At 28.5% G+C, this 25829-nt stretch overlaps 1 protein-coding gene across 4 annotated transcripts in view; it reads left to right on the forward strand.

Annotated features, from left to right (window-relative positions):
* The window catches only part of Nf1 (neurofibromin 1), a 102228-nt gene that overhangs the window by 62789 nt on the left and 13610 nt on the right, over nt 1–25829 (forward strand). The window contains exons 31-49 of one of the 4 annotated variants that reach the window (XM_016054481.3): nt 1142–1381; nt 2591–2776; nt 4088–4211; nt 4714–4851; nt 4940–5104; nt 6669–6770; nt 6950–7087; nt 9181–9361; nt 14001–14184; nt 14470–14557; nt 14651–14737; nt 17286–17405; nt 17482–17599; nt 19367–19507; nt 21930–22147; nt 22223–22293; nt 23505–23700; nt 23784–23924; nt 25626–25752. In XM_016054481.3, coding sequence (XP_015909967.2) covers nt 1142–1381; nt 2591–2776; nt 4088–4211; nt 4714–4851; nt 4940–5104; nt 6669–6770; nt 6950–7087; nt 9181–9361; nt 14001–14184; nt 14470–14557; nt 14651–14737; nt 17286–17405; nt 17482–17599; nt 19367–19507; nt 21930–22147; nt 22223–22293; nt 23505–23700; nt 23784–23924; nt 25626–25752 — 2765 coding nt within the window. The remainder of the gene's footprint in view (nt 1–1141; nt 1382–2590; nt 2777–4087; nt 4212–4713; nt 4852–4939; nt 5105–6668; nt 6771–6949; nt 7088–9180; nt 9362–14000; nt 14185–14469; nt 14558–14650; nt 14738–17285; nt 17406–17481; nt 17600–19366; nt 19508–21929; nt 22148–22222; nt 22294–23504; nt 23701–23783; nt 23925–25625; nt 25753–25829) is intronic. The other 3 variants (XM_016054483.3, XM_016054484.3, XM_043044425.2) reach the window with 3 other exon arrangements.

Raw genomic sequence — 25829 nt, forward strand, 5'->3', positions numbered from 1 at the left:
TCCATAAATTAATTATTAGTTATATTTGCACTAAAGAGAGATATTACCTTTATATAAAGACACAGCTCATGAATATATTAAATAATAATTAAACTTCTTCAACTTAATACTTTCTGAAGTATTATTTTTAAAACTTAATTTACTCATGTTTGAATATTTGAAAAAGCATAGGATAGCTTCATATGCGAGTAGCCCAAGGCCAAAACCGGATTATTTTAATGTGTGTGTTTTTTTTAAAGTTTAAACTATATTTTAACCAATATTTCTTTTTTTTTTTATCTTCGTTCAATACTTAGACAACTTATACAAAAATGTAGCAATCATTATATGAACACTGGCTTTCAAATCTGGGTGCATCATAACTGGCTGTAGATTTGAAAATAACAATTTGCCCTGTGGCGAATCAACAAAAAAGTGATGACTGAAATTAAATAAACAATTGGCCACTTTTTTAAGAAAATCGTTGAGTGATAAAAGTACATTAATGTAGAAAAATACTCTGGAAAACTGATTTTTCATTAAAATTTAAAATTATTTTGTAAAATTTAAAAATTTGTGGGGGAAATATTCATGTACAAAGTTGTAATGTATAAATTAAATATATTTTACCTCCCCAAATATTATTAAATAAAGCTCTTTGAATTCAGTATTTTTAACTAAATTTTGCCACACATTTTTATTTTTACTGTTGAATTAATTTTTTGATATCCATAGATAATTTCTAATATAAATATTCTTTTTTTTTTAAATAAAATTTTAACCAAGCAAAAAAAAAAGTTTGCAAGAAGTGTTTATTAAATGAAAAGGACCTATCGATATTAGTCACGAACTCATTAGGTTTGAGGAAAAGTGGCTACTAAACCTTTAGGGTCCTCCGGCCACTTGCTACTAATTGAAAATTTAAATTTTCAGATCTATCTAGTTGCCATGTAAAAATAACAAAGTAGTCATTACTTGTATTTAAGCTTTGAAATAATTATTTGGTTTGTCATAATTAAAAGCTTATCAGCTAGGTTTATGCATTTATTATATACTGCACCCAATTGTATATGTTTTAATTTTTGTTTAAATTTATCCAATATTCCATATTATGTGAGTATTTATTCCATTCTTTGCTCTAAATTATCTGTATATATGTTAGGTGGGTAGTTCAAATAACTTCTGACTTGGAATCAATGGATCAGGCTAGTCATAGTATGTCATTCATTAGTGATGCTAATGTTCACGCTCTTCACAGACTTCTATGGAATCACCAAGAAAAGATAGGGGACTATCTTTCTAGCTCCAGGGATCATAAAGCTGTGGGGCGTCGACCATTTGATAAAATGGCTACTTTATTAGCCTATTTAGGTCCACCAGAGAATAAACCTGTTGATTCTCAGTATGTAATTTGTCAATTGAAAAATAAAATTTATATATTTTTTAAATTGCATTTGCAGCATTCATGTTCTTAACCATTCATGTCCTGTTTCATTCTAAATGTAAAATGTGATTTGCTTATTCAAATATTTGTTTAAAAAAGCTTTATCATTTTTATTTAATTTATTTAAATCCTTTGAATGTTTGGAACTAAATTTAATGCATTTTTAGCTTTATGCCTTTTTATATAACAATCTCGGAAGAAAACATAAAAATTTGCTTTGCTAAATATTTCTTCAAGGTAATCCTTGACTGTCAATGATGTTGAATGAAGAGTAAATTTATGTGATTTTAATCTTATTTATTTATTAACTTGACTTAGCAATGATTTTAAAATAAATGGAAGAGTAAGTTTATTTCTATTCAAACTGAAAGATATAGTCCTAGATTGTCATTTTTATGTAAATCTTACTATTATAACTTTATTATTATTATTTTTAATTTAGTCTCACGTGGCTCATAAGAAAAGAATTTGTAAACATTCTAAAATATGTTCCATTCATTTCAAAGATATAAATGTATTTTTAAAAGTCAAAATCTATGAAATTAGTTATCCAAAAGTATTAATTATGTATTTTTACTGTATTAAAATTTATGAGGGAAAAAAAACTAAAACTTCTCTGAAATTTGGTGCAATAATTAGTTGTCTTGCTTTAATAAAGCTCTGCCTTTTTTTCTCTCTTTCTTTTTTTACCACTTTTTAAATATATTGTTTAGAATGTGTGCGTGTAATTAAAAAAATCAATGATGTAGCCGAAGTCAATTATTTAGCTTAAACTTTAAAATGTTCTTATGGCTTTCAATGTTCAGCATGTTAGCACATCACATAGCACTGAAGTTTAGAACATTCAGTTTCCTGTGATGTGTTAACATTCAGTGCCATGTGATATCCTTAGTAAAATTCTCCCATCTGCTTTGCCTTGATTATAAGACAATCAATCTTGTGCAATACAATTTATAAAGTAAAGGCATATATTGAATAGCTTCTCTTCTAGATGTTGCCATATCATGAAACACATATTTTCTAAAAATATTCTAAATTGTTTTCGAATAGTCCATAAATAACCTTAGTTTTCTTTCAATCTTTTCTTAGTTTTCCAATAACCAACTGAAGTAATTTTTTAATGAATTGCTGTTATTGTTGAGCATCTCTGTTATTCTGATATTGCAGGATATTTACTTTTTCTAGATGGAACAGCATGGACATGACAAGCACAAAGTTTGAGGAAATCATGTCAAAACACAATATGCATGAAAAAGATGAATTTAAATCTATCAAGTCATTAAATATTTTTTACCAAGCGGGAACTTCAAGGAGTGGCCACCCCGTCTTCTATTTTATTGCCAGAAGATACAAGTAAGTTACTCTCCTGCGCTTATTATTGCTTCTGCAAAATGAAATAATTTTAAATATTCTTTATCTTTTTTATTTTTATATCTCTATATATACTATTTTATTTTTATACTATTGCAATGCATATTTTTAAAAATTTGAGTTTTAATTATGTAACAAGGTAGAGTAAAAAACCTGTGACTTGCAGGCCACATGCGGCCCATTGGTAATCTACCTGTTGTACAAGTGGCCCTTCACTCAAAAAGGTTGTACACCCCTAAGGTACTGTATAGGAATAAATTTCTTAGGAGTTTTGGACGAAGCAGAATGAACAAAAAGAGTTTTCACTGCCAGACCAGTTGGCACATGAAAAAGAGGCAGGCCGAATTTGAGATGGGTAGATGGCCTAGAAAAAGACTATTTGGTCTTAAAAACTTAGCCTGAAAAAAGCTTCTTCAGAAGGCCAAGGCTCACCCTGGGCTGTCAAGCCATTGATGATGATGTTTTGGGTTTACTTGTCTGTTCTTAATTTTCAACTTAAAAGTCATTTTATATTATTAAGCAGGGCTGATTGTGCTCCGGAAAAAATCCGGATTTCCGGAATTTTTGCTAACAGTGATCCGGAAGTTTCCAGAAATTGAAGGTCCAGACATTTCAAAAATTCATTGATCACAGAAGTTTCGGGAAATCAAATTTTCAAGGGTACAACTTAAAAACACAGTTTATTTTATTTGTTTGTAAGGGAGAGCCAGAGAGATACTTTATAAACTTATATTCATGATTAATATTAATTTTTTATCAGTAAATAGTTGTTATAATCATAAACTCAAGAAAGAAAGACATATTTGTAAATTTTAATTACTTCTCCAGGTCATCATAGGTATGTATAAATGGTATAGGTGGTGTAAAATTTTTAAAATGGTGTAAAATTTTAAATATATATTTTAAGTAAACTAAGAAATATTGAGAAAAAAAAACCTTGTTTAATTGTTTTTCTAATTTTTCAATTTAAACTGTTTTTTTTTTTTTTTTTAAACTGAAGAAATTTTCCGGAATTTTGACTTGGGTTCACAATCACCCCTGATTAAGAGAAGTAGCTTCATTTTTTTTTCTAATTGCTATACTTTGCTTAAAACACTGAAATATATATATTTTTTTAAATTGTATGTTTTGAAATTTGATTTCTATTGTTAATACTATTATCATTTGTAACAAAACATGAATGAATTTTTTATTGCTGTTTAATGCTATACATGGAATAAAAAGTTTAAAAAAATCTATTCCATTCTCATTTATTTTTTTTTTTTTTTTTTTTTTTTTTTTTTTTTTTTACAGAATTGGTGAAACAAATGGTGATCTTCTTATTTATCACGTTATTTTAACTTTGAAGCCTTTTTGCCATAAGCCTTTTGAATTAGTAGTGGATTTCACTCATACTAGCAGTGAAAATAGGTTTAGAGTATGTATTTAATACTTGGATTTTATTTATCGTGTTTGTTATTTAACATATATTTTAAAATTAATTTATTTTATAAAATTTTTCACAGCTTTATATTCTTTTTGTTTATTGTTTTTTCCCCTCATACATACACTGATTTTTTATAATCTGTCTCTTTATCGTCTCAATAAAATAATTGTATTTTTTTACAATTACAATAATTACCCAACAATTATAGCTGTTTGAATTAAAAAATATTTTTAATAGGGATTCTCCTGAAGTACTTGAAAATACAAAAATAACTTTAATAGCTCAATTTTATATTTTCAGAATATTGTGTTTAATCTAAAATTTAAATAATTTTAAATGTATACAAGTTTAGAAATGAGTCTAATCTATTAATTGTTTCCTTTTTAATTATGTTCATCCCAATCATATTATTTGTATGTAGTTAAAAAATGATGAAATAAATCTTGTTTCACTGTAACTCTCTTGCTAAAAACTAGTTTACCCTTTTTTTCAGAGTGAGTTCCTTCAGAAATGGTTTGTTGTTTTGCCTGAAATTGCTTATGAAAAAATTCAAGCAGCTTATGTTTACAATTGCAATTCTTGGGTTCGAGAATACACAAAATATCACGATCGAATACTCGTTCCTTTAAAGGTAAGATTTCTTTACCTCTTCATTGAAGCATTGAATTTTAACTTTAACTTTTTTCAAGTTACACGATTAATTCTTTTTGTTCTTATAGAGTTGCCGAAAACTTATATTCTTGGACACTCCTCAAAGACTTAACGACTATATTGAAACCGATCACCAGCGATTACCTGGGGCAACTTTGTCTTTGGATGAAGATTTAAAAGTCTTTAATAATGCCCTGAAACTTTCTCATAAAGATACCAAAGTAGCTATAAAAGTAAGAACTAGAGTTGTTCTATAATGTGCTCTTTCTTTAATTATACTTTGCTTTTCCTGTTATCATAAAAACAAACAATAAGTGAAAGTAAAAAAAAAATATTTGAAATATTGAATTCAAAAGTGTTCTATAAATAATGCTAAACATCCTCCAAATGATACTGAAGTAGCTATTAATGTGAGAAAGAAGACTACTATTCTATATTCTATCTTTATGAAGTTGTACTCGTTACTTTCTGAAGTTGGCATTAAAGTTTGAATTATAAATTTAAAGCGAATAAAAAATTTTAAATAAATATTTTTTTGCATTTTAAATGCAGTTTTAAATTCAAGTATTAACATTGATAAATATGCTTATTACTAAATTTTTTTGTGTATAAGCTTTATTTTATTCAATAATATTTCACAGTTATAAACATAGGAAAAAGTAGAGCATGAGGAAATTTTTACGAAATTTAAATTTTTAAATTAAAAATACATTTTTGAAATTTCCAAATGACACTGAACTACATTGTTTCATAACACTACTCCAGCAGAGTACGTTTCAAATTGTTGAAATCATTGCTATATTTAAAAAATATTATTATTCATTACCCTTAAATGAGAAACTAGCTATATTCTTTCCTTCCTTTTTTGATTGTAAACAAACGAATTAGTGTTGCATAAAATATATTTTTCACAAACTTTTATTTGTAAATTTAAAACATCAATTTGTAGTATTTTCGACTATGGCTTATTTATTGAAATGAAGATTCATTTGAAATGTGCATTAGGATTGAAAATCTGATTGATGCAATACAGATCAACTGGTAGAAGTATGTTTAGTAAAAATATTTCCTGGATGTCAAAAAAACGATTAATTGAATATTATTTTTTGTTCATATTTTACTTAGTTCTGCTATAGTTGAGATTAAAGACATTGATAAAAGATTTATTATTCGATAAAAAAAAATTATGACTTCACTTAAAAACTGTGAACTGCATTGTTCGAAAATTCAGCAGTCAGTAGATTGTTTACATTTTAAAAGTTGAAACATGCTTCTCTGTCCGCATGTCACTGAACTAGCTCAAAGAGAGAGACCTTTTAATCAGGTTATAATTAAGAAAATATTCTTGAATATGTTGCTTGTTGTAAATATTTAAATATCATGTACTTTTACAAATAAACTAATGTCCAATCTCATGATCATAAAATAATTATCAAAATCTGTGTTTTCGACTCAAACTATAATATTTCATCTTAACTACATTTCTTATTACAAATTCTTTGTATTTTAATTTTTCAATTAAAGTCATTTCATTGAATTTTTTTAAAACAAAAATCTAAATAGAGGCATGAAAATGGACTAGTAACCCCAGATTTAACTTCAACTTCTGCAAAATTTTTACAATTCGTACAAGTAATATTTTACTTTTTCAAACTGCAATTTTTCTCCAATGTGCGGAATTCAACTTAACCATATAACTTTTATATTTAATATTCCCTATCCATCCTTAATATGTAATGTTTCTAAGTGATTCTTAAGTGACTGTGACTCACTGAATCATATGTTTATCGATTTCAGGTTGGTCCAACTGCTATACAAGTAACTTCTGCTGAAAAGACGAAAGTAATAGGTCATTCTGTGCTACTGAATGATGTATACTATGCTTCAGAAATTGAAGAGGTATTTTATTTTTTTTTTAAAAAATTCTTATGCATTCGTCATAAATATAAATTGAAAATACCATGTTTTTTGTCTAATTTGTTTGAAAACAATGTATTTTAAAAATGTGTTGTGCATGGCTTTTTATGAACTTTTGAAATTAATTCCTAAACATCTAAATCGAACTACTGTTTTTGCAGGTTTGTTTAGTTGATGATAATCAGTTTACTCTTACAATTGCTAATGAGAGTGGACCTTTGTCTTTCATTCATAATGATTGTGATAGTATTGTTCAAGCTATTATTCATATCAGAACTCGCTGGGAGCTTTCTCAACCTGTAAGTATTTATTATGCTTTTTCTTAGAAAATTTTATTTTATTGAAATCTGTAATTTAAAATTTTGTACTTTATACTATTTATGTGCTATTTATAATTTAATGTACTGAGCGTAAAAAGATAGACCACTCTGAATAACTTTTGATCTAATGCTCAGATATTCTTGTTGTAGAGCTCTTATCTTAAAGGTTCAAGGGGATGACTGCAAATATGCTAATTAATTAGTAAGAATCATATCTTAAGTTCCAAAATCAGACACAAAACTTACTTTCTCTGTATAAACATATCTTTTACGGATTCCGATTACTGACCCCTAAAATATGGGGGGTAGTCGCAATCTGTGAAATATAGTCCCAATAGTTTGGCTAGAAGAGCAGTCCGAAGTTGGACCCCTTAGATTTATTTTATTTTTTGCCATAGCAGAAAAACTTTTTAAGCAAATTTAAAAATTTTTGCTAATACAGTACTAAGTCCCATATCTGGATGCCCGTTTACTTAGCGAGTCTCTTTTTCCAAACACTTTTTAACAATCAAAATAAAAACTTCCCCTTTCAAAAAAAATATCAGAGGAATGAAATCCGCCATTTCACTACAGCCCCCCCCCCCCCCCCCAAAAAAATCACATATTTTTTCGCACAACCCGCATTAAAAGATTATTTCTGCCAAAAATCACACACTCAATTTCAGAATGTGTAAAAATTTCACCTTTTGGAAAAATTGCAGTTTTGAGATGAAATCATTATGACTAAAACGCGGGTCATTAAGTGATAATGCAGAAGCATGATTCAAAATTTTCAGATCGTAATGATGTTCTATTAAAAATAAATTCAAAAGTTTGAAAATTATGTGTAATTCCTAGACTGTTGAAATGTGATCAATAAAACCAAGTGGACAATAAAAGGTCGCAAATCGAGTGCAACAAAAAGTAATTCTACAAATGTGCTATTCTAAATTTCTAGTGTATGATAATGTAGCATTAAAAAACTATGAAAATTGACTGCATTAACTGACAAAAATGAGATCAGAAATCCACATTGGAAACTCTCTTGGAAAACTACACAACCACATGGAAACTAACACTCTTGGAAAACTAACTAACAGAACCACATTGGAAAACTATTGCCAAAACCATGTGGATTCATTGTGAAATTGTCGCTAATCGAGTGGATCGTAAATTTTTACTAACTGAAACATGTGATTTAGAATTTGCGGTAATGAAGTATTGAAATATTGATATTTTATAAACCATGTGGAAATCTGTAACAAAAGCTGTGAAAATAGTTCAGATACACAGATTTATTCGTTGTTGGTTGAAATTGATGTTAATTATTGTATATTTTTTATTGAATATGCATCTTTTGATGTTAGTTTACCTTAAAAACCTATTATCTGGAAAAATCTATTTAACAGACTTGCTGAAGTCCCAACTATTCCGAGTGTAGATCTTTCCACTGTAATCATAAAATTCTTTTATCCAAAGATAATTCGAAGCAAAGAATAGCTTTTAGTAAATATTCATAATTTTTTGTAATTTTATTTAGTAACAGGATAATAAAGTTATGCCGGTTGGTTCATTTATTTTTTTCAGCACTGTATATAACCTGTAAGTGTTTATTATGCTTTTTATTAAGATCTAAAATTTTTAAAAATTTATTTCTCATATTATTTATGTGTTATTTTTGATACCATACATTAGTTATTGCCTGTTTTCTGTTTGCAGAAATGTAGTCTGATTGAAGTTCTCTAAAAGAGGGTTAGCTTAAGTTCCTTCTTTGTTTATTTAATTTCTTCCTCATTGGCATAGTCCTGAATGAGCCCAGGTCTACAGCAGAAATTTTACCATTCTCCTCTGTTTTTTTGTGACTGTTTTCTAGTTTTTTAATTCTTAAAATATTCAAGGTCTTTTTTTGACACATTAAAGCCATCTCAGGATTGCTATGAGGTCTAGTACGCATGGGCTTTGCCAGAAAGACTTGCATTCTGCCCAATTGACCAGCTCATTTAAGTCCTGTAATTTTATAACTTTCATAATCTATTTAATTTATTAATATTTTTCACAATAATATGAAACTTGTGTTTTTTATTGTTATTTAGGATTCAGTAACTGTTCATACGAAAATTCGGCCAAAAGATGTACCTGGAACACTTTTAAATATGGCTCTTTTAAATCTCGGCAGCTCAGATCCCAACTTAAGAACAACTGCATATAACTTACTCTGTGCCCTCACTGGAACTTTTGATTTAAAAATCGATGGACAACTCTTAGAAACATCTGGTATGTCTGTATTAAAATTCCCTGTTGCCATTATCTGTGACAAAACTTTTCTAGTTACTAATGCTGTTACATTACTATTTTTGAAAGTTCTTTTTATGCCTCTTTAATTTTTTGAATATATGAAAACTCTTTAATTACTTATGCTATTACACAGCGTTCTCACAGGTCAGGAAAAACTTGGAATTGTCAGGGAATTTTATTTTAACCTTTTGCTTACGGCTGGCACAACATGTGGACCATGTGTGATGGTACAACATGGAACACTGTAAGACAAGGGTTAACTCTAAAAATCAGGGAAAGCTGCAATTTTATTTTACGAAAACCTGGACTATTCCTATATCTTCCCTGGAAAATAAACAGTCTTAAAATTGTCCGTAACAGTAATCAGTTATTCAGATTCAAGTTAAATACAATTCTAGATTATTACAATTATTTGTTGTAAAAATTTCACATTTTAGTCAAACAGAAATGTTTCCATCTTCATTTAATGATATTTTTTTACACGGAAAATCTTCTATTGCACATAATAAATATAAGAATCAAAAGTTTTCTAATGAAAATATGGTCTCTATTTTCATTGAAATTTACCTGTTATGCCTGGAAAAGTCAGGGAATTTTTTTCTGAAATTATGTGGGATCCCTGCTGTTTAAAAGCTGCTTTAATACCACTTTTTATTTTTTTTCGTTCATGAAAATTCTTTATTTACTTATTTTTTGTATTTATGAAAACTCCTAGTTTCTAAGCTGTATTATTACTGTTTAAGAACTAATTTAGTTTTCATGTATCTTGTTTCCCTAAATTTAGATGTTGGTCCATTCCATCTTCGCATTCACATTGGTTTTAATATATATCCTATATAAGAACGATGAAGTATTTAGGCGTCATACTCGACCCAGGTCTGACATGGATACCACATTTAAATGAATTAAAAGATAAACTCACTAACTTTAATCAGGCTATTAAAAGGGTTGCCAGGGCAAAATGGGGCCTCAGACCGCAACTACTTAAAAGAATCTATCTCCAGGCAAGTGGAAGGATAATAATGTATGCCGCCAGTGTCTGGTATAGGAACAACACCAAAATAAACGAAAAGCTAAAAAGCCTACAAAGAATCCCTCTTCTGACTATTACTAAAGCTTATTCTACTGTTAGCACGGAGGCTATCCAGATACTGGCGGGCGTCGTTCCTATTCAACTTAAGATAATTGAAGACATTTACATTAAAAGAGTCAAATGGGGCTGGAGACTAGAGGATATAAATTACGTATTCCCAACTAACTTTGACCATACAATGAACTTCGATAAACCAGCCCCGGAACACCCTTCAGAATATCGATCCTTGCCTTGGGGATATGATTGCCCAAAAGATCAGGACATGGAGATCTATACGGATGGCTCTAGGATGGAGACAGAACAACCTAATCACTATAAGACAGCCTTTGCAATGATTATTAAACAGAATGGTATCACAATACATAAGGTCTCCACCAGAGTCACCGACAACACAAATATCTTTTTAGCAGAACTCATGGCAATTAAAACAGCTCTAGCATGGATCAATCAACAACATATCGAATATGTAACAATCTATACTGATTCCATGTCCTCCTTACAGGCCCTGGCTGATCCAGAACCCAGTTCAAAAATTATTGAAGAAACAAAAAAACTATGGCATAACAACATTAAATTGAACTGGGTCAAAGCACATGTGGGGATCCAGGGCAATGAGGAGGCAGATGAGGCAGCCAAAAACGCCATTTGTTCTAGCACAATAGATCTCCAGGTACTGAGGACCCCAAAACAGGTTAAAACAAACATTAGAAATATCTTAACTTCAATATGGAAGAATCAATGGGAGAGCAGTAATAAGGGCCGTCAAACATTTAAATTTATTAAGACCCCGTCAGTTAAAAGATTACAAACAAATTTTTATCTGAACCAATATTTGACGGGGCATGGAGTGTTCGGGGTCTACCAAAAAAAGTTTTTTAATAAAAGTGATACCTGCAATAACTGTGAAGATATTCAAACAATTGAGCACCTACTCTTTCACTGCGACAGATTCCGGACACTCAGACAAAACCACTTCCTCGGGAGAAATGAACAACAAATTTTCGCGAGTAATACTTGCAAATCCATCATTAAAGAGATCATTAAAATTACTCTCGAGGAGACGCTGGCCCAATTTAACAACTAATTTGCTCTCCCCAATAAATATAGTTAAATACTCCTTGGACCACTTCATTTAATAATTTTACTCGTAGTATTTTAAATTTCAAACTTTTAATATATCATATTTTAAATTTTAGACCTTGTATTTACATTTTTTATGTTTTAGACATCGCTTTCCATTTTACTCAACACTTTTTAATTGTTGCTCGGCTGGTTGTTTTACACTGGTCTGTTATTGATTTTAACTGTTAATTATTCAACTTTTAAATGATTTTCTTTTTAATTTTTATACACAATTAGCTTTTATCCTTGATTCTGCATACCACCTTTTTTTCAGTATTTTTAAAAACACGCTTTTAAATTTTGATTTGCAAATATTTTAAAATTTTAAATGAATTTTATAACATTTACGTCCCTTTTGGACGAATATATATTAATGATTTTAATCTTAGGGTATATTTTATCTATACTTGTTATTTTATCAATTTTGTCTTTTTACATCTTTATCCTATCTTTTATCCACAAATAATTTTATATCTTGAAATTTTATGCATGTAAACGGCTTTGTACAGTCGATTTTTATTTTTAAACATAATGTTTTAAAATTGTAACGTTTTTAAAATTTTCATTTTACTGATTTATACAAATTTTATGTCCTTTAGGACAGGCTAGTACTAATGTGTACTTATATCTTGTGTGTAATTCTTAACTTTTTCCTATTACCCAGCAACTAGCTCTAGCTCTCAATTCGATCCTATTGATACCTTTATTTAACTGTAGTATCTAGTAAGTAAAAATGAGTTCGTGATGTTACAAACATTTCGTTAATATAAGGGTCTGTTGGCCTGAACGGTACAACACCAAGCACGATCAATATTGTTTTAATTTGTTTTTATGTTAAATTGTTGAATGATATGTTCAATTTTAAGGGTCCGTTGACCTTCTTTCTCATGTGTTTCAATGTTTTCGAGGCTTGTTGCCATCGCTGTTACTGTAAAATTTTTAACATTTTATTTCTATATAATTGCTGTCAAATTAAATTGTTGTTCCACTGCATTCGGCGAATGGGCCTATAGGCCTAGGCCGCTGTAAAAATTTCCTTAATATATATCCTTACTTAAAGCATTTCTTAAACGAAAATGCTTTTTAATGAATAAACCCTAACTTGGGTAGATTTTTTTAATCAGTCTTTTTCAAGAAACTTCAAAACTTTTTAAAATTGAAATGTAAAACACTTTTTATCAAAAATTGACTTATGATAAAAAAAAAAGATATTTTAGTATCAAATAGAAGTTTATTTTTTATTATTATCAGATGTCTAGTATTTTCTTCAATCGAAGCTGTTTTGTAATGTGCTTGAAATGTATATGCAGTTAGAGTAACAAATAAAGCTTGGATTTGATCTTTAAAAATTATAATAATAAATAAATAAAAATAATATAAGTCTCTTCTTTTATCTTTAAGATAATATAATTATAGTATTTAAGGAATTCTAAAGTGACTTTTCTTAGTATTGTGCATCAAGTTAAAAAGGCACCCTCAGTAAAACCATCCATTTTTTTTTTTATTTATTTATTTATTTTTTGAAAAATGAAATCTTTCTTGGCAAATACAATATTTAATAGCAAGCAATGTAATTCAATTGTTTTGGTTATCAGATTTATATCCCCTTCAATTTTTCAGCAATTAAACCTACATTACAGAAATTTATTATTGTTTTAAAAAGAATGGAAAACATCTCATAATTATTAATTGTTTAATAATAATTGTTTAAGTGTTTAAAAAAATTTTTATACAAATGTTTAGAAACAAGAAAAGGAAGCAAATTATAGGAAACTTAAATTTTTTAATTTAAGCAAACATAGTCCTAACGTAAACATCGAATAGTATCCTAGATGTCAATGGTAACAACAAGAAGAAAGATTAAAAAAATGAAAGATCAAGCTTTTGCAACAATATATATATAGATATATTTCATTGAGTTGAATTCGGTTCATTTCAGGTTATAATTTTTGTTCAGCTTGACTGTGGCGGCTCTTTGATACTCAAACCTAGTTGTTTGATTGTCCCCACTACTGAATTTTGGTACTCAAATCTGGTTTGTCATTAATTAATTTATTGTACCTACTTTGTTATTGGTTCTTCCATAAGCATTTTAATATTTGAAAATGCAGAATATGCAAAATCAGCATAACTAATTTTAAAATTTATTTTATTTTGTTTATTCCTTTGTACTGTATAGTATTTTTTCCATTAAGCATCATTATAAAAGAAATTCAAGATTTTAATTATGCCTTTAAAACACAACTTTTTATAATTTAAAAACTCTATGTAGAGATTTATTTTAATTAAATTGTAAGGATTTTTTTTTTCAAAGTCTTGGGAATTAAGTATTTATTGTTGAAGATAAAATTAGTATATAAAATTAATTAGGAAATATCTTATTTTATATTTTCTATATTATAGGATTATGCATTCCATCAAATAACACTATTTTCATCAAGCAAATCAGTGAAAAGCTTGCTCAAAATGCATCCCATTTAACTCTGGAATTTCTTGAAGAATGTATTCAAGGATTTAGATCTTCAACGATTGAACTAAAACATTTGTGTTTGGAGTATATGACTCCATGGCTTCCCAATTTAACAAGGTATCTATAAATGTTTCAAAAAGTGATTATTTCTTATTTTTTACTTTTACTTTTTTTATATATTTTTTGTGAAACAAATGTATATTACATCCTTTCGTGAAACTAAATGGATAAAAATATTTATGAAGTTAACAATTCCATTCTCCTTTGAAATTGTTAATTTTATTTTGTATAATTTATCCTATAATTGATTTTATTCAATTTTTTACTGATTTTATTATATTTTAACTATTGATAAAATCTTAAAATAGCATTGAAATGAAAAAATATTTTTTTATTTAACAGATTTTGCAAGCATAATGATGATAATAAACGTCAGAGAGTTGCCATGATTTTAGACAAATTAATTACTCTTACTATTGAAGAAGTAGAGGTAATTATTTTTAAGAATTTTATTCTTTACTTCCTATGTTTAAAAATCACCCAACTTTAATTCTGACTCACATTGTGTTTTCTTATTTTTAAGATGTATCCTTCCATACAAGCAAAGATATGGGGAAATATTGGTCAAGTATCTGATCTTCTTGATACAGTGCTTGATAGTTTCATTAAGGTAAGATACATTTAGATACTGGTTTAGTATCATTTTTAAACTCTGGCTATTACCAATGTATGATTTGTGTTGATAAAAGTCTAAATAATAAAATGATAATCAGTTATAGTGTCAAGTGATTTACATTTATACCATCTTTAGAAAAGCTGTTTTTCCCCAAAAAAAAATCATTTGTTTAGTGATTACTGATGCAGAACTAAATATAAATATCAGCTGTCTTAAACTAAATATATTATATTTCTTTTAAACATTATGATAGAAACATAGTACATTAAAAAGGTATTTTTGAATAGAGAATAAAGTAATAAGTAATAATCTTGAGTATTTAATAAAATTCATTAATAATAAGTAAAGAATTGGGGCAAGTAATAAGCCACAATTTTTCCTTATGTAGTATTTTTACTTCAAACATTTCCTTAGTATCATTTTCAGATGGGTTTTTTACAACTTTTTTGGATATCTACTTAATATTAGCTCAGTGCAAAAAATCTTATTGCCAAGAAACCTCTTCTGCGCAATATGAAAATGTGATTTATCATTATATTAATATTACCTAGAGACATATCCTAGAAGTTTTTCAAATAAGAGCATTCTTTGAATAAGACATATTAAAGGATTTTTGTTTTTATAAAGTGTGAAATTTAAATTACATAGTTGAAAAACATTTAAGTTAAGTGAATCAACAGAATTTAGATATGAATTGGGGGGAAAAAATTGCAATTCATTAGTGCAATTGTTAACATATATTACAGTAGAGAACCAATTAACCGAGATGCTCGGGACCATCGCTATCCCGGATGTCTGAATTTCCTTTTTCTCTGAATCGGCCAAAAGTGCCGTTAATCAATGTTTTATCAAACCCAAATTACAAGGAAAATAAGAAAAAAAACGAAAAGATCTCCTAAATTTTAAAAAAAATGGTAGAAATTACTGCTTTTATTAACAAATAATTATATGCTTAAATTAATAAGCAATCTTCTTCTATTTATTTTATTTTTTATAAAAGACTATTTTTAACGAAAGCAGATGTGATTCCACATCAAGAAAAATTTGCTAATGATACTGCATTTCTAAAATATCAGAATTTTTTCAAAAAAATATTGTTTTGTTAATCAATGTCAAATAGATGAATATAACTGGTGATTAAAAAACTTTTTGTTTGTAATAAATAATGCATTATCTGAAATAATAAAACAATTCATCATAATAAATCAAGGATAACAAAAACTGAGTTGCTAAATTGGATTTAAAATAAATCTCACATGTCAATACTCTTAGCCAAAAGTTTCAAGTTTCTTAACTCGGACATTCATTGATATACATGTGCAATGCATTTTCCCAACCCCCTTATATATCAAAGGGAAAACAAAGTCAGCATGCTACTCCCTTAAGTTTGATTGACGGCAGCTTATCAGAAAAACAACCAACACACAGGAGAAAATAAAACATTTGTCCCATCCCTGCCTCCTCTCAATCATCAAGGTCAGGGGAAGAGTTGAAGTTTCTCTGGGCAAACAAAGGGAAGAATTCCCCCTTTCCCTCTGCTCAACTTCAAGGATGAGTCAAATTTCCGCTTTTTTTTTATAATCACTATAGTTCAAAGTGAGAAAACCAAGCATAATTCTTCCCGGTTTTCTGGATACCGGATAAATGGTTCTCTACTGTGCAATCATCTGTCAATTTTAATTAATCAGTATATAATAAATTATTTAACTTATTCTCAATTCTCAATCTATTGTATTTATTGGTTATTTAGTGTGGAAGTTGTGTTAAAAATATTATATATTCATCAGGATCTAAATTGAGATAGAAGGGCTGATTTAATATTAGTTGTAATCCAGGGCCCGATTAACCTCTGAAAATAGGGGAAGCATAATAGGATTTTGGGGCCCCCCTAACTTGAGCAAAAGAAACTTTTGATATTTTTCGCCCATAAACAATACATTTTAAAGAGGGAAGAACCATGTGAAAACTATTAGAACCTTAGAAAGGAATACAGAGATCCTATGCAATCATGTTGGACCCTTCTTTACGTGCTTTATAAAGCACGTAAAGTAGGGTCCAACATGTATAGTAGCCAACTATATATAGTAACAAAAACATGAGGGAGTAGCTAGCACATATGTTGACAAAATTTAAATATTTCACTAAATTAAATTATAAAATTACTTGTTGTTATACGAAAGGTTCTTTGCAAGATGAGTCTCTTTTTTTATGCCAATTTTTTTACAAAACAACACAAAGCATCCCATTTATTAAACATCCCATTTTTTTTCTTTTCAAGAGTTTTTGTTGGAGTCATTTTTTTTCTTATTTCTTTTATTATTAATATTTTTTTGGCTACAAAAAATAAGAAATTGGGCCCTTAATTTCAGTCATTTGGGGGCCCCCCTAGAATTTAAAAGGGGAAGCACTTGCTTCCTGTGCCTTTTCGGTAATCAGGCCCTGTTGTAATCTCTCTGCTGGCTCTGTGATGTTCCATATTTTTCTGAGTGTGAATTTATTATGTGCACTATAATTTTGTAATAACCATTGCTCTTTTCTGCAGAGGAGTGTTACTGGTGGTTTAGGCTCAGCACAGTCCGAAATAATGGCCGACACTGCCGTAGCATTAGCGTCATCTAATGTTCAACTAGTTGCATTAAAAGTTATTAGCCGATTATGTAGAGTAAGTACCAGAATGATTCTGACTTTTTACTTGTGAAGAAGTATTTTTCAACTGAATCCTTCAAATTTTATTTTAGGTTATTGAAAAAACATGTACTTCCCCAACTCCTACACTAGAGCAACACTTGATGTGGGATGATATAGCTATCTTAGCTCGCTATCTTTTGATGCTATCTTTTAATAATTCACTTGATGGTAAGCACCTTTTAATGTAAATGTTAACTGCTGAGCTTGTTTTGAAATAGAATTAACTCGCATTTGTGTTACATGAAGAGGAAAACCTCCCAGGGTTAGCCTGATAACAAATGGATTCTAACACGTGATCCGTCTACCACAGAGGATATTTCACCTCAGCATTGTGATCAATACAATCCATGAGCAAAATTGGTAACAAATAACCACCACTGGCATTTGAACCTGGTTCACCTCATTGGGAGCTTCATCCTCTGAGCCACCGCAGCTCTAAAACCTTTTAATGTAAATGTTAGGTGCCTAACCTATCTAGGTTTACTGGTTACTGTTGTTTTCCCTCAGTTGATTTGAATGCTGAGATTTGAAAGGGCTTATTAAAATGACATTTTTTTTTATTTCTTTTTTTTTTTTTTTTAATTACTGTTAAACTACTGCAAAAAAGCAAGTATTGTATATATTTTCTAAAATAATGTAACTGAGAATAAATAGTTGCACAATTGCGGTGATAAACATACGAAAAATCACCTTGATAAACTTGTGAACAATGCTTCTGCTCATTACTGCAGTGACACAGTACACTTTTGAATGAAAGTCAAACAGTTTAAAAATATCTTTTTTTTAGTTGAGTGCTCCCTGAGAGGTACCCTAAATGCAAGTTAAAAAATTTTTTACTGTTAAAAGCAATAAGTAAAAAATGCACTTAGTACTAATTTTCATATCAACTAAATCTTTTGCATTTCTTTTAATGAAAATGTAAACTGCTTTTTCTTTTTAATAATATTTTACTTGATTTTATAAAAAAATAGAAAAAGAAATACATAAGTAATGTAATTTTTTGTTGGTCAATTTTTTTTTTATAATCTTCGTCTGATGGATATCTTAAAAGTCAAGGGCTGATATTTTTCATTAGGTCCTAATTACTAATTGTAATAAATACATGGTATAGAATATTTTCTATCTTAATATTTTTAAGTTAACAAATTTTTTTTGTTATTAAATGATCTCTAATGATTTATAACCTAATTAGAGCTCTGAATAAGGATTTTATTTTAATTTGTTTTTTCTTATGGTTTCAATCATTAATATTTTGAATAGAGGATCAAAAGTCATAAGAAAAATAATTTGATTATAATGTGCTTTTTTGAGCCAACAAAATTTCATTTAAAATCTTCTCTAATTCTTTCTCTTGACGATTCTGTCTTACAAGTATGCAATGATTTTTTTTTTGTTAACTTTTAATTTTGAAATCAAACTGTAAAACTTCAAATTATTGACAAAGTAAAAAAGTTTGATTTTTCAGAGTTTTAGATAAAAAGAGAAACTATTATTCGTCTCCAAGGTAGTGGGGCCTTGAACTACGCCCCGCAAAGAGAATTCTTTAGTCTGGCCCTGTCTATATTGAACCACTTACCATTATAATTGAACCACTAACTGATCTATAACCATGTACAATTTATAATTTGTTTAACTCCCCCTACTGCTTTAAGTTATTTAAAGATTCACTGTAATTTTTTTAATGTATATTTTTATATAAATTTAAAACTCACTGATATAACTTTTGAAGCTTATTCTTCGCAAATCAAAATTAAAGGACTTTTGTAACTATCTTGCTTAGATGTTTTGCCTTGCAATATTTACATATTGTTATTTAGTTTGTTTTGATTCAGATAAAGTGCAAATTTCAGTTTATTGAATTCATGTTGTTTTATGTAACAATTTTGTTTCATACCATTATATCGCTTACTAATTTTTTTCTCTCTCTATTTATAGTTGCAAGTCATCTTCCTTATTTATTTCACATAGTAACATTATTAGTTCATTGTGGTCCTGTATCTCTACGAGCATCCATTCATGGTTTAGTAATAAACATAATTCATTCCTTATGTACTTGTACCAAGCCCTCATTTGGTGGTATGTATCTTTTTATAATTACTTTTCTTGTATCATTTTTTTTCATAGAATAAATAAAATTAAATTAAAAGGGATATAAAATTAAACAAAAATTAATGAAGGATTTTTCGTCAGAAGTGTCTGCTATTCACTTCCAAATTACAGAATTAAAATTTTAAAAAAATTTTGTGTTGGATAAGTGGGACAAAATGTTTTTTTTTTTTCTCTGTTATATGATATATTTCTTTTGACTTCACTACCATTTTTTCACTGTATTGTGGTGTTATATTTTTTATTTTAAATCAAATATAACAATGTATAAATTATTACTATTAATTTCTTGTGGTTCACTGTATATCTTGACATTGCCAGTACATACTGCTCTATTAGACTGGAATTTTTTTAAAAATATGTCTGGAAAACCTGAAAAAGTTGGGGAATTTTGTTCATCTATTTGAGTAGCAACCCTGTATGTAAGATATGAATATCTTATTCTATGTGCATTCTTATTCCCTTTCTTACTTAAAACATGTGTGAACCTGACCTTTCAGCAATTGCTATTCTAAAGAGCAAATACCCTGGGTATATAGCTATCAAAAAAGTATAAAGAGTCATATCAAACTTTATTCAGTCATTTGAAAAGTTATACATAGGGAACAATCTTATACATGACACTCAAATTTAGATTATTTTTTACATGAAATTATCTTTGGGTAAAAGAATTTTATTATTGTGCGCAGAAATTTTTTCTATTTCTTAAAAGCTTCCAAAGATGTGATGAAATAAATAAAAAGTGAAGTTAACATCAAGGGGCCCAAACTTTAAACCATTCTCTCGACTTAACTATTGAGACCATATTTTTTAAATTTCAACTATCTCTTATATTTTGATGATCAAAAATCCCAATCCATTGAGAAAAAAATGTCTGTATATTCAGAGAGAATATAGTTTTGTGTCTGATTCTATAACTTGATAGTTGGCATTAATTAATTAATGTAAGTCACTCCGTTGAATCTTTAAAATTGGCTCTTAGTTTGTGCAAATCTGAGCATTTGACTATGTTATTCTGATAGATATCTTTTTTTCTTCATGTTCAATGTACAGATATATAGCTTAAAACTGTCACATTCAATAAATACTCAAATAATGTAGGTTCATTCATAAACAAAAAGAAAATTTAATTATAGAGAATTAAACAAAAGAAAAAAAAACAAGTTTAAAATCAAGAAAAATATTACATTCAATCATTTAACTATCGGAGTCAATCTTGGATTTTATAAAAAGTGGTTTTGTGATGATGTAAAACAAAAATAAAATTAATTAAAGCTAATACATGTTTTAAAGGATGATATAAATTTTAGAGAGCACCAATTATCAATACTGTCAGATTTAAATCTTGGAAAAAATCTAAAATTAAAGCGATACAAAAAGTTTGCTTTAAAACAGAGATGGTATAATGTTTTTACAATGCCCACTGAAAAATTACATGGGTTCAAAATCAACTTTGAAGTCTAATATAACTTTTCAGTACATGATATCGGATGAGATTAGGCTCTTAGAAGTGCCTGGTTTGAAAAAACAAAATCTATGGCTAAGGGCAGGAGTTAGTGGGCTGTAATGCATTAGGCCTTAATTGCCCAAGAGTAATCCGAAGATGTGTAAGTAAATTTTTAATATTGATCTATCAAGCTAATTTATTTCCTATAAGTTACCTACAAAGTCCAATATAGCTCTGATTTACCAAATTGTCCAATTATCCAGATTGGTGAAGGATCATGTATTTTCCAAAAAAATATTATTTTTTTTCGAAAATGCCTCTTTACTTTTAGAATATGTCAATGAAGTCAAAACTTGCTTTTTTGTCCTTTGGTGACCTTGAAAAGAACCTCACGTTTATTTTGCACAGTTTCAATGTAAGTGATAAGTAGTTTTAATTAAGGGAACAGGTTTAAAATTTTTAGAAAAAATTACAACTTTTGAACACACCATTTGCGACGTGCTATAATAAGAATTACTACGATTCCCAATCCTAAACCTGGGAAAGATGTGAAGTGTAGTTATTTAAAAATATTCTTATCCGTTTTTAAATTTGTCCAATTATCTGTATTTTTCATTATCCGGCTTGGCCTTGGTCACGGGGATAATTAAGATGGATAATTGGTGATCTACATTATAACATGTTGACCATATTGCTAACACCATAATGTCAATTTCTTTGACTATAAATTTATGTACTATTTATTTTTATGATCAAGCTAACTTCTTTATGTTTAAAGTGTTGAGTTATAATTCTGTTGACAAATTTTCCTAACCGTAAGAAACATTTGAAGTTTTTTTTGCTGCAGAAATCCTTTTTTTTTTTTCCTTGATGAAAATTTTTTTCTGCTGCTTGTTGCTTCATTTTTTTTTTTTTTTTTTAAGTTTACAATCTTTAATATTGCAGAAACCCAGCGAGTTCTAAGACTCAGTTTAGATGAATTTTCGTTGCCTAAGTTTTATTTACTTTTTGGCATCAGCAAAGTAAAATCGGCTGCAGTCACAGCCTTCCGTTCTAATTGCCGCCATGTTGATCGCTCATTTGGATGCTCTACTGCAGACAATGAACCTATGCCTCTAGCATCTTTAGAGATAATTACTGATGCCATCCTTGAAATAATGGAGGTATGTTTTGATAAATGAGAAAGCTGATGCATTTTCTCTTTTTTTTTTTTTATGTATGAAACAATATATTTTAAGTGTTTTCAGGCATGCATGAAGAACATAAATAACTGTGACTGGTTACAACAATGGACATCTTTAGCTAAAAGGTTAGTTTAAATTTTATTCATGCTCCCATATTTATATAATTGTAAAAATATGATTGATAAATGTATTGAACCCTTTATGAACAAATTTACTATGGTTATGAATGCACCCAGGAGACTGATTTCCGCACGAGGATGTTATATATACTTCTAATTCTCAGTAAGGAAAAGTAATTGTTATTTCACTCTCTTTTAGACCTTAGATTATGCCTAAAGGCACCTGCAATAAAAATATGTTTGCTCACTTTTTCTTTTTTTGGGGGATTTTAAGATGTTTCATAGCTAATGAGCAGAAACATAAAAAAATGGTGTATTGAATCATTTTCTGAGAAATTTGCAATCCATTAATTCATTATCAAAGGGAAAATGTTTGTTTTGGAAATGCAAAAGTTGTTTTGATAGCTCTCAATTTTTTAATACTCCACAAATTATCAAACCACAAATGGACTGTTTTTTTTTTCTTCACATTTATATTTCACTCTCACCGCCCGCTACAATTAACACTCTTGCTCTCAACTCACTTACTTTTTTTCTGTGATTGCAGTGCCACCTTTGGAGTAGCCAGGCACAACACCTATATTTGGAATTAAAGAGAATTCAACAAAATTTTATCCATTATATTAGAATTAATGGTTCAGTTCAGGCGTTCAAATGGACTTAAAAATAAGATTGTGTCTATCTAATGGCAATTGTGACTTTAAATATTCGTCAGTATAATAGAAGAGTCGTTCTAAGGAGCATAGACATGCATCATAATTACATTTATGTATAGCATAATTTCATTTATTTACTCTTTTTAATAGGTTGATTATTTTTATTCATTCTCTTGGTTCTCTGAAAAATAAAAATGCGGAAACATGCTTTGGATAGAAAAAAAATTATTTATAATTCATGATTATCTCATTTGGATCCAATTATTCATTATTTCTCCTAATTTAAAAGTTGCTCTTTGTAAATAAACTTTTATAATGTTGAGAATTTGTTGATTAATAAGTTTATATAAGCTTTAAAAAGAAATTATAAAATTTAATTACATTTTTTCCTTTATTTGATAAATAATATTATTATTACTGGAATTTTATTGTTTTTTTTTTATTGTTTAGTTAATAGATTATTTATCAAGGTTAACTAGCTTTTGAATTAACTGTTATAGAAAAAAAATTTCCTGCTTTCTTTCTTCAAAAATTATAATGCTTACTTTTATTGATTTTTAGCTTTGCTTTTCGATATAACCCAGCCCTGCAACCCCGAGCTTTGATAGTATTTGGTTGCATTAGTAAGACTGTAAGAGATTTAGATTTGAAACAGTTACTTAGAATTCTTGTTAGAGCCTTAGAATCTTTTCAAGATCTACAACTAATTGAGGCAATTATAATGTGCCTAACTAGACTGCATCCTCTGTTGAGACCTGTAAGTAATGATACAGATTTTCATGCCTTTGTAATGTTTAGTTGATATTTTGATGTAATCAAAAATTATGTATTTGCTTTTAGGAATCTCCAATTCATAGAGCACTTTTTTGGGTTTCAATATCAGTTTTGCAACTTGATGATATGGCTCTATATGCAGCTGGCTTAGCTCTTTTGGAGCAAAATTTACATACATTAGATTCTCAAGGCTTATTTGAAAGTAACGTAAGTAATTAATTTTAACATATTAAACTTTCATATTTTGTCTGCTTAGCCTTTACAATTGAATTGCTTCTAAAATTTTGATTTTTGATAACCTGTCTTTTATTACTACATTATATTATATAATCAGTTTGGTAAAAGTTTATATAGGCAACTATGCAAAAATTTATTAAATCAAATTGACAATAGGAAAAATATAGATAGAAAACCTTTTTCATCAATTGAATATCACATCATTCAGAGGAAGAATTCCTATGGTAATTTTTTTAAAAAACTTATTTCTGAGCATTTGGAAATTTTGACCTTGATTTTTATTTTCTCATACTTTTGTTCAAAACTTGAGCTTTGATATATATTTTGTGTGGTGTTATATAATATACCTGGATATACAATAGTTGAAATATATCATTGTTTAAAATGCTTGTTATTTAATGCACTAAATAAGTGGAATGCTATCACACTAACTTAATTACCTGCCATTTATATCTTTTATTATATATTATCTATTCCCCCTTAGATGAATATCATTTTATTAATGTTGGTTTTATTGTAAAAAGATTTAACTAAAAATTTATTTGCTTTGTTATAAGAAAGTTTTTGCATTCAGAAAACAGTTTAAATCCAAACTTGAGAGGAGTACAGGCATGTGTGATGATATTTTTTATTCTGTTGTGGTACCTGTTGTAAACCCTTACCGATTTATTGGGGAACTTAATAAACTATACAACCCTAAATCAATAGTGAAAATAATCTCTGATCAACAATGGCACATTGAGTAATCATTGCGAAGGATCGAGTTCTATTTTGGGCAGTGGCTTAGAGCCCATTAATCTTTATATTAATGGGTACTAGTCAATGAGAAGTGAAGGTATCTCATTGCTACCCTTGTACTGTTTGTACCTAAATTATGGAGCCTTGGACCCACTTGGCCTACAACTTGCACATTAATCTAATTAAAAATTAATGGTAATTAAAAAAAATTATCTTGAATTTTACTTGGAAAATTTGTTTAATTAGAATAAATGTAAATGAAAGGTTTTAATTAATAAATATGATGTTAAAACATTACTTTGACTGTATAGTTTACTTATCTGAAAAAGAAACTAATATGTAAATTTTTGCGTTTTTGGCACCTTACCAAATAAAAATAACATTTTATCGCCTGAATCCAATCAGATATGTTTTTGCAGAATCCCTTTAACAGATTTAAATGCAAATTAAAGTTATCCAATATAGTTTGCATTCTCTTAATTTGTTAAAAAGCATATACAGTAGGGAACCGATTATCCGGAACGATCGGGACCATCACTATTCCGGATAACTGATTTTTCCGATTTTCTGAATCGCTACAAAAAGCCGTTTTTTTAGTGTTAAACCCAACTAAAAAAAATTTGGGGGGGGAATGATCTTAAAAAGAAGAAAAAACGATGAAGTAATACACTAATGATTATTTCCAAAATGATGGTAAGGTGAACATCTTTCAAAAAAGAAAGAAAAATCCTAAAATCTTATGAGGAAAAAAAACATTTTTTTAAAAAAATGGCAGGAAAATTTATCGAGTTTCGTTCCGGTTTTTTTGGTTTTCTGATTTCCGAATAACAGGTTCTGTACTGTATATTCTAAAATAAAAACTTTTTCACCAACCAATTATATCAATCTATGTTTAATTACCAATTAATAAATGTAATTTTTTTTTTCTTCTAGACATTAGAATTCATCATGATGTCCAGTAGGGAACCTTTAGAATGGCATTTTAAACAATTAGATCATTCTGTTGGCTTAAGTTTCAAAACCAATTTTCATTTTGCTCTTGTCGGTCATTTAATCAAAGGTAATTTATTCTCAATTTTTTTTCTACCCTTTCTAAATATGAAACATCAGTATATTTTTAGTAAAAGACCCATTTAT

The sequence above is a fragment of the Parasteatoda tepidariorum genome, chromosome 4 (assembly GCF_982258835.1).
Source record: "Parasteatoda tepidariorum strain Cologne lab strain chromosome 4, Ptep-v5.0, whole genome shotgun sequence".
Classification (NCBI taxonomy): Eukaryota; Metazoa; Arthropoda; class Arachnida; order Araneae; family Theridiidae; genus Parasteatoda; species Parasteatoda tepidariorum.